Consider the following 9,029-nt stretch of genomic DNA (forward strand, 5'->3'; position numbering starts at 1 on the left):
CCCAAAACTGTCGCTCCCTGGGGCTCCCCACCAGGAGAGAAGGATGTCAGGGTCCTCCTTGGGGGGCTGTGGGGACCCCATCAGAAGGGACATTGGCTTGCCCTTGGGTGGGATGTTGGGATCCCATTGGAGCGGACATTGGGATCCCATCAGAAGGGATGTCAGGACACCATCGAATGGGTGAAGAGACCCCACTGTGAGGCACCATGGGACCCAGTTGGAGGGGGACGTTGGGACCCCGTTGGAGGGGACATGGGGATCCCGTTGGAAGGGACATGGGGTTGCCCTTGGAAAACGTGTTGGGACCTCATTGGAGGGGACTTCAGGACACCATGTGAGGGGTGATGGGACCTCTTCAGAGGGGACATTGGATCATCCTTGGGCAGGGCTCTAGCACCCCATCAGAGGGGACATTGACTTGCCCTTGGGCAGGGCGTTGGGACCCTGTTGGAGGGGTTGCTGGGACCCCATCAGAGGGGACATCGGGACCCCATCAGAGGGGATATTGGGTCATCCTTGTACAGGGTGTTGGGACCCTCTTGGAGGGGACATCAGGACTCCATTGGAGGGGACATTGTTTCACCCTTGAGCTGGGTGTTGGGACCCCATCAGAGGGCACGTTGGCTCACCCTTGGGTGGGACATCAGGACCCCATCGGAAGGGACATCGGGACTGCATTGGAGGGGACACTGGGTCATGCTTGGCAGGGTGTTGGGATCCCATCGAAGGGGACATTCTCCTTGAGTTGAGCGTTGGGACCCCATCAGAGGGGACGTTGGCTCGCCCTTGGGTGGGACATCAGGACCCCATCCGAGGGGACACGGGGTCATCCTTGGGCAGGGCACTGAGATCCTCTCGGAAGGGACATGGGGTGGCCCCCCGGCCCACCTTGCACTCGGACTCGGCGTGCTTGCGCTTGGTCTCGCTCAGCTGGGTCTGGAGCCCCTTGTTCTGGGCCGTGACGTACTGCAGCTTCTCCTGCAGCCCCGCGCACTCCTGCTCCGTCCGGTTCAGCAGGTTGCTGTGGATCTGGTCCTGTGGGCGCCGGGGGACGGTCGGCAGGTGGCCCAGGGACCTCCCCGCAGCGCTCACGGGTGCTCCGCGCCCTCGGCTTCGCCCCGCGCCCCCATCCTTGACCATCCCTGGTTGGGGGGGGGGGGGGTCTCGCTCTGCTTTCGCGACGCCGTCCTCGGCCCGGGAAGCCCCTCACCTGGGTTTCCAGCTCCACCACCCGCTGCCGCAGCTCGCGCAGCTCGGCCTGGGCCTGCGTCTCCCGCAGGCGCGCCGTCATCAGCTCGTCCTGCAGCTCGTTGATGTTGTTCTTGCGGGGCGAGTCCTTCCAGCGCCCGCTGGCCCGCGCCAGCTGAGCCTAGGGCGGAAAGGACCCAGGCGTCCGGGCGAGGGCCGAGGTGGCCGGGGCGAGCAGCAGTGGCCCCAGGGCCTGGCCTTACCTGCCAGGTGTCGTTGAGGTCCTTGACCTGCTGCTGCAGCTCCTTCAGCGACTTCATGGCCTCGGCCTCACGCACCTTCAGCGCCTTGAGCTCCTCCTGCAAGCGGGCCACGTTGTTCTCGTCCGGGAGCAGGCTGTTTCTCTGCGGGCAAGAGAGGAGCAGTGGTGTCAGTGTGGGCACCCCACAGCGGGGGACGCTTGTGGGACACCGGGTGGGAGAGTCCTGAGACCATGACGTTTGGGTGCCGCCAGGCAGGAGACCCCTGTGACGCCAGGTGGGAGAGCCCCAAGACACCGAAGCTCACAGGACACCAGGATGGAAGACCCCTGAGATGCCAACACTCATGGGAGACCCCTGAATTGCCAGAGATCCCCAAGATGGGGGACACCAGGACAAGAGACMCCCAAAACACTAGAGATCCCCAAGATGGGGGATACCAGGACAAGAGACCCCCAAAACACTAGAAATCCCCAAGATGGGGGACACCAGGACAAGAGATCCGGGACTCCAACACTCACGGGAGACCCCCGAAACGCCGATGCTCGGGCGAAACCCTGCTCCCTTGCCCCGCTACCTTCTCCATGTCCAGCACTTTGTCCTGCATCTCTTTGAGGGCACCAAGGGTTTCGGTCTCCCGCAGCCGCGACTGCTCCAGCTCCGTTTCCAGGTGGGTGACGAACTCCTCCGTGAAGCGTGGGTTGCCCTGCGAGAGCGAGCGGGCGGGCGGGCGGGCGTCAGGCAGCAGCACCGCAATGGGAAGCTCACGGCATGTTCCCAAGCGGACGGTGGAGGGGAAGGGACAACCGGGGGAAAGGGGTTCAGGCACCCGTGGACCGACCTGCTGGTCCTGCAGCTCGCGGATGGTGCTCTGGGCTCGCTGCAGGTTCTCCGTGGCCGAGCTGCACTGCTGCTTCACCACCGCCAGCTCCCGCTTGATGATGTAGTTCTCCTCCGCCTCCTGCGCTCGCGTCACCTGGCCCTGCCACCGAGAGGGGACACGCGCCCGTCACCGCCAGCCCCCCCGGGGGCGGGGAGAGCGGGYGCCCGCTTCCCGCGGGGGAAGCGAGATAAAAAAAAAACAACAAAAAAACGAGCGTCGCGGAAAAGCGGCAGCAGCTTTCCGGGCTGGAGCGAAGCGGAAGGGCAAAGCGAGCGGAGAGGGAAAGAACGGCGTTACGATACCTGGATGAGCCTGTCTGCCAAGGCAGCGCTCTCCTACGGGRCAGCCCCACAGGGAAGGAAAGACGGAGGGAGGAAAGAGAAAGAGAACGACACGTAACGAGATCGTCACACAAGTGGCTCCCCGCTACAGCTAGAAGCAAAAGAAGAGAGCGAAGCCGAGGCRGAGAGAAGAACCCGACAGCCCCGGCAGAGAGGACGGCAGCGGCTCGGCCGGCCCGGCCCTTGCTCTACCCGGACAACGCRCTCGCGGCGTTTAGTCCGGGTCGCCTTCCTCGACGCGCGCCTTTTAGCTAGGTCCGCGTTTAAGAGTTGGGCTCGGAAGAGTTGCTGGGAAGGAGCGACGGAGGCCGTTCGCGGCGCCGCCGCGGCACAAAAATCCCCGGCGCCAGGGCTGCCCCCAGGCGGGAGAAAACCAGCAACGAAAAAGCAAACCAAAACCAAAAAAAGGGACCCAAATCCCATGCAATTCGGGGGAGACCCTTTTCCAAGCGGGCTCGGCGCCTTCGCGGCTGCTGCCGAACGGCCCCTGATCCCCCTTCGCCGGCGGGTCCGGCAGGCGAGCGGCAACCCTGGGGATGCGCCGGGGCCCTCACCTTCTCCAGCGTCTCGATCCGCTGCTTCAGCAGGCGGTTCTCGGTCCGGAGCCGCTGCGGAGGGAGAAAGAGGGGAGAAATCAGCTGGGGAACGGTGGCAGCACCGCGGTGGTCACGCAGGAGGAGAGAGCCCTTACCTTGATCTCGATCTGCTCCTCCATCTCCTTGTTCTTGATGGCGGCGTACTCCTTCTCCAGCCTGTGGTGGACACGGGGAGGAGAAGCGTCGCCCCTCCGCAGCGGATCCAACCCCTCCGCTGTCCCCCCCCGGCGCGGCGGAGAGGGCAAAAACCGCGTGGGGAAAAAAACCGACTCACCGCTTCATCTTTTTGGGGTTGTATTTGACCTGGTAGGCTTTCAGGATGAGCTTGTCGGGGCAGCTGTCAAACTGGTGGGGAATGACCTTCTGGAAGTACTGCGGAGGCGATGGCGAGGGTGAAGCCCGGCCGCTGGGGCTGCGCATCCCCGTGCCGCCGCCCGGCCGGCYGCGGGCTCTCACCTGCGACATGCCCTCCATGTCCAGCTGGATCAGCTCGGCCTGGTTGAACTGCAGGAGGGCCATGCCCACGCGGAAGATGATCTCCAGCCCCTGCAACGAGGCGTGCGGAGAAGAGGAGGGGGGGGGAAGGCTCGGGCGCCCGTTTGCACCTGCGCCGGCCCCTGCGGCGCGAGCCGGGCATGAGTTCGGGAGCCTCCTGTTTCCCCCGCCGGCCGGCTAAACCGCCGCGGCTTTTCGCCACGTTTCGAGACGGTGGCGGGGGGGGAAAAATCCCGCATTTCCTCTTCTCGAGYGGGACCGCGGTGCCGCATCGGGCTCTGTTGCGCCCCCCCCGGGAAGCCCTCGCTGCCGCGGCCCCCGTTACCTCGTACATGAAGATGTCGAAGACCCGCGTGGCCACTGGCAAGGGGAAGGTGGTGAGGAAGAGGGTGAGGAACCAGGACGAGGCGTACATGGAGGTGAGGAAGCTCTGCGAACGGAAGTGGATGTTCAGCTCCGGCAACTGCTCCTGCAAGCGGCAGAGAAACCGGGTGGAGGGAGGGAAAAACGTCTTATCGGTTTTATCCAGCTGCGAGCCGGCGCGGCGTTGCGGTTTCTCTCCATCYGCAGGTCACCTTTTTCCCTCCCCTATCCCCTCTGGCTTTATCCCGGGGCGGTTCGGAGGTCGGGGCCGGCGTTTACCTGCAGCATGTACTCGAACTGGTAGATGCAGAGCCCCAGCTCGGCCATGCTGGGCTTGAAGAGCTCCCGCAAGCGGTATTCCTGCATCAGCCGCACGAACACGCAGAAAGCCTCCTCCTCGGGCATCTGCCGGCCGACCGAGACAGCGTCAAAACAGCCCCCGGCGGCGTCCCAAAGCCGCCGAGCCCGCCCCGGCTTTCCTCCGGCCGGGAAAGGAGCCGGGAGCCGCACGGCACCCACCTGCATAAGCAGCAATCCCACGATGAAGGCGCTGCCCTGGCAGTATCCGACCTCCCGGTCCACCAGGGAATAAGCCTGAAAGGGAAGAGAAGAGCGGCTGAGCGGGAGCCAGGGACTGCAGGGCGCCCAGCAGCTTTTTATTTTATTTTATTTTATTTTATTTTATTTTATTTCTTAAGGTCGACGGCGCTCCCCTACATTTGCTTTTACTGCCGGTTTTCCTTTCGACCGCAAAAGCTCGCGACCGACCATCCGGTTCCTCCCAGCGGAGGAAAACCTGGTGGGAAAAGCCCGGCCTGGGATGGACYGTTGCTGGCTCCAGGAGTGTTTGCGCCGCTCGCCAGGGAACAGTGGGTTTTTACCCGCTCCCAAGGCGCGAGGCTGCAAAACCCCCGGAGAAAACGGGGAGCTTTTAACATTAATATCCGCAAAAAGCCCTTTTTGGGGGAAAACGGCGGTTCATTTCTTCACTTCCACTGCCCTAACTGGAATTTCCTTCATCCCATGGTTTTAACGGGGTGGAAAAGGGAGAGATTGGGGGTTTACAGCATCACGGCAGCGAGTGCGGCCGGGCAGCAACGGCCCTGTCTCGCGCCGGAGCCGCGCGGGGATGGCGGAGGAAACTGGAGGATCTGGGGTGGGATGAGGTGGCCCGGGAAAGGCCGGAGCCGTTCCGCGCCGAGCTTGGGGGTCTCCGTCGGGCGCCGGGGCGGCCTCGTACCTTCATGACGTTGAAGAGCACCTCCTGGCCCAGGCTGTCCTGCCCCTTGAAGAACTCGTGCTCGGGGTAGGTGCGGGCGATGTCCCTGCGGATGAGCTTCTCGCAGGGCGACGACATCTTGAGCAGCTCCGAGTACTGGTTCTTGACGGGCATGTCGGTGGCGCTGCAGAGAAGCTGCCAGACGATGGCGCGGAAGTGGTGGGGGATCCCTTTCCGGATGAGCTCCTGCGGGAAAGGGCGCTAGCGAAGAAAGAGCCGGAGAAGGGGGCACGAGGCCGGGTGGGGAACCCGCGCCGGCGGCGCCTCACCTTCAGCAGCTTCTCCTTCTTCTTCCGCCACTCGTCCCACTCGTTGACGATGCGGCCCCAGAGGATCCACGTGTCCTCCTCGAGGTGGCTCAGGTTGGAGGAGGCCGACGAGCTGGAGACCAGCGAGGAGCCGCTGTTCCTCCGCGAGCCGTTCATGGAGCGCATGGACTTGGAGTCGGCTTCCAGGAGCCTGCCGGAGAGCCCGGAGATGGGGAGATGCCACCACCACCGCAGCGGACAACTCCCCGTGGGCATCTTCACCCGGGGGCCACCGACCGCCGCTGCCCAGTGCTTGGTCCCCCCCCCCCCTTTTTTTTCTTTTTAAGAATTCCCATTTTTCCAATTTGAGCCATTTTTTGAAAATTTTCAAGAACTGGAAGAACTTTAGAGATTTTTTTTAAGATTTGCGGCAAGGGGGTTTCAAGAGAAGCCACAGCGCAAGCGCGGCAGCGCCCAGGGCAAACCCACGCGGAGCTTCGGTCTCCTCCCGGTCCGAGCGCTTGAAATCGCCCTGGAAAGAGGCACATTTTAACTCTGGAGGTGGAAACAAGGGATTTTCTTTTTTTTTTCCCCTCCCGAGTTGTTTTAACGCTCCGGATCGCCCAAGCGGCCAATAAAGCGCTCGGCGCGCTACGGCCGTCGTGGAGYGGCCATCACCGCAATTACCGCAGCCCCGGTTTTCTGGGAATTTTTCATTCCGGGGTTGATTTTCGGCACGTGAAAAGGGTTTAATGTCCGGGCTGAGGCTTTCTGCTTGGTGTCGCGGTTCGGGAGCCCGGAGCAGGACTCGCTCGGCCCGGAGGAAGGGCGGCGGGAAGGCGCAATCGCATCTTCCCCAATCCGAGCGGCTCACGGCAGGGACGGAGCCCAGCTTTTCTCCCAAGTGCCGGATGGCGCATTTTTTGCCCGCTTTTGCCCCATCCTCGGCCCGTTCGGGCTTGCCGCTGCTTTTATTCCCTTCCCGGCATTCAGATGCATCCGGGATGAACCGAGGGCGGGATTTAACCAGCGCCAAGGACCCAAACGGGCTTTGCTCGGACTTCAAACCGAAGCCGCCGAGGGAATCCTTTCCAGCAAAAGGCGGATAACACAGCGATAAAAATCCAGAGAGCCGGCAAGCATCCGCCCGCTTGCCCGAGGTTCTCCGAAGGTTTCCGAGCGCCAACGGGCAATGAGGGAACCCCATGGCCTCCCAAGAGGGGAATTTCACCCCGGAAAATGCAACGGGAATCAGCGCTGCCGGTGGCTTGGCCGCCCGCTCGCTCACCTGTTCTGCTCCTCCAGCTTGGCCAGCAGCTCCAGCTCATCCGGGCTGAGGTTCTCCGAGTCGGAAGCGGGCGAGCAGGCCGGTGCCGAGTTGACGGAGGAGAGGGCTTCGTGGGAGGAAGAGTCGGGGCTGGCGGCCGGGCTCGCCATGGCGGGGAGGGCCCGGGCCGGGCACCGGGGCCGCCGGGGCCGCGAAGTCGGGGCGCTCGCGCCTTCACCTGGAAGYCAAGCGGCAGCGGCGCCTTTTCGACTCGGGAAGCGGAAACGAGTTTTCCGCCTTCTCCCTTCGCCGCCGAGCGGACGGACCGCGATCCGGCCCGGCGACCCGTTGCTCTCCGAAACCGCTTCCCAATACGTTTAAAAAATAAGAAACGACCCCATGTTCGCCCTCCGCTATAAGGTGCGGATGCCGCTCCGCTTCCAGCCCATGGATTAACCAAATTCCCTAAAAAACCCCAAATCTGACCGTGCCCGGGCAACCGGCCCCTTTTATGGCTCAGCTCTAAGCGCAGCCCCCTCGTTTGCCCCAATTTAGCTAAATTAAGGCAATTCGAGCGGTTATAACGAACGGCGCCGCGGCCTCGTGGTTTGGGAYGGCCGCGGAGGATTTGGGGTGAAAACGGGACCTTCGGTGAGTTTGCCTGYGGGTTTTAACAAGCCGCTTCACTGCACGGAGTCCCGGGAAAAGCCAGTTTGCCGGGAATTTTACCCCTGTCCGTGGGGGCCGAGAGGGGCGCTCCGAAAAACATAATACCCGGCCCGAAATGGCCTGCAGGGAAGTGAGGCCACACAGGGCAGTAGCCGAGTTAGCTCGGGTCGGCAAATACAGCGCCGAAGGGTTAACAGTTTTCCTGAAAGCCGGCAAAATTTAACTGGAATGCTTGGTTCGAAAAAGGGGAAAATCGGAGTTAAATCGGTTAAATCATTAACGGAATTATACAGAAGAGCTCGTTAAGCAGGACTGTTTTTTTTAAGGGAAAAAAAGAATAACGGCGGCGTTTCTCGGAAGCGACCCCGGAGGAGGGATCAGGATTTCGGAGGGTCGCAGTGATGACGGAGCAGGACGTGCCAACCCCAACGGCTCCGGCCTGCTGCTCCGAGATAAAATCCCGAGGTTTTAATTTAAAAGCGCAGACGTTCATCGGCAGGGCGGGAGATTATTTGTTTTTTCCTTCCCCGTGAAAAAGCTCCGGGAAGCAGGAACCTGCCACATCCTCGTCCGCTTAAAGCGCAGCCTTGTTTTTTCTTTTTTTCCCCTCCTTTGCAGTGTAAAATTCCCAGTAGCTGGGAAAGCCGCAATTCCGAGGCGGAAACGAGCCGCCGGGTGCTGACTAAGCGCCGTATTCGATGTGGGGCCTCGGCGGCTTTCGAACCGGCGACGTTAGGAAAGGCAAATCCTGGCCCGCCGCAAAGGGAAAAGGATGCCRGACCATGGCGGAAAGCGGACGGAGTGGGAATTTTTGAGGTCTCCGGGGTCTTGGAGGGGGATTCGGCAGCGTCCAGGGAGCTGGGAGCAGCCGGGAGCCTCACTGCGGTGCGAGGGGCAATTTGCGGCGGAGCAGTCAGCTAAATGGATGCGGATGCTCCCCATCCGGCTCGGCAAAGCCCAGACGTTTCCGTCCCTGCGTTTAATCAAATGCAGGATGCGGGAAATCCGGGGAAAAAGAAAAAAAGGGAATTTGCAAGATAACCCGACCGTTAACGCATGAAGAGGAGTTGGAGCATAAAAAAGGAACGGGAACGCAAAGGTTTCTCCCACTTCAGAGCACCAGGATGYGCCGAGAAGTGACCAGCAAGGAATTTTTTTTCCAGGGAAAAGTGGATTTCTCCTTCCACACAGGATTTCCCAAATTGGGGGAAAAGCAGGTGCAGGAGCAGCGCGAATCTGGCCGGGCGGAATCCCCTCTCCGGTGCCATCCRCGGCCTCGACGCTTCGGCCTCTGCTCCGGCCTGCAGGAATCACTTCTCGGCCGACCGGCACAAGAGCGGAAGCCCAAAGGCAGCCGTCGCCCGTTTCCGAACCGGGAAAACCGTGGCGGAGCGGAGCGACCCAAAACGCAGCGACCGGCCCCATGGCGGGGAAGAAAAG

The 9,029-nt window shown here is 62.0% G+C and overlaps 1 protein-coding gene across 3 annotated transcripts in view; it reads right to left on the minus strand.

The window, feature by feature from the left end:
- The window catches only part of EVI5L (ecotropic viral integration site 5 like), a 9,918-nt gene extending 2,782 nt beyond the window's left edge, over positions 1-7,136 (minus strand). The window contains exons 1-16 of one of the 3 annotated variants that reach the window (XM_026055538.1): positions 6,942-7,136; positions 5,675-5,864; positions 5,367-5,591; positions 4,646-4,720; positions 4,406-4,531; positions 4,089-4,232; positions 3,725-3,814; positions 3,543-3,640; positions 3,364-3,424; positions 3,227-3,280; positions 2,634-2,666; positions 2,290-2,430; positions 2,026-2,154; positions 1,452-1,592; positions 1,211-1,369; positions 889-1,035 (exon numbers count right to left, since the gene is read on the minus strand). In XM_026055538.1, the coding sequence (XP_025911323.1) occupies positions 889-1,035; positions 1,211-1,369; positions 1,452-1,592; positions 2,026-2,154; positions 2,290-2,430; positions 2,634-2,666; positions 3,227-3,280; positions 3,364-3,424; positions 3,543-3,640; positions 3,725-3,814; positions 4,089-4,232; positions 4,406-4,531; positions 4,646-4,720; positions 5,367-5,591; positions 5,675-5,864; positions 6,942-7,090 (1,962 nt within the window). In that variant the 5' untranslated portion in view covers positions 7,091-7,136. The remainder of the gene's footprint in view (positions 1-888; positions 1,036-1,210; positions 1,370-1,451; positions 1,593-2,025; positions 2,155-2,289; positions 2,431-2,633; positions 2,667-3,226; positions 3,281-3,363; positions 3,425-3,542; positions 3,641-3,724; positions 3,815-4,088; positions 4,233-4,405; positions 4,532-4,645; positions 4,721-5,366; positions 5,592-5,674; positions 5,865-6,941) is intronic. The other 2 variants (XM_026055537.1, XM_026055536.1) reach the window with 2 other exon arrangements.
- Positions 7,137-9,029: the final 1,893 nt, after the last annotated feature.

Source organism: Apteryx rowi, unplaced genomic scaffold, assembly GCF_003343035.1.
Source record: "Apteryx rowi isolate R43461 unplaced genomic scaffold, aptRow1 scaffold_1234, whole genome shotgun sequence".
In the NCBI taxonomy this organism is placed as follows: domain Eukaryota; kingdom Metazoa; phylum Chordata; class Aves; order Apterygiformes; family Apterygidae; genus Apteryx; species Apteryx rowi.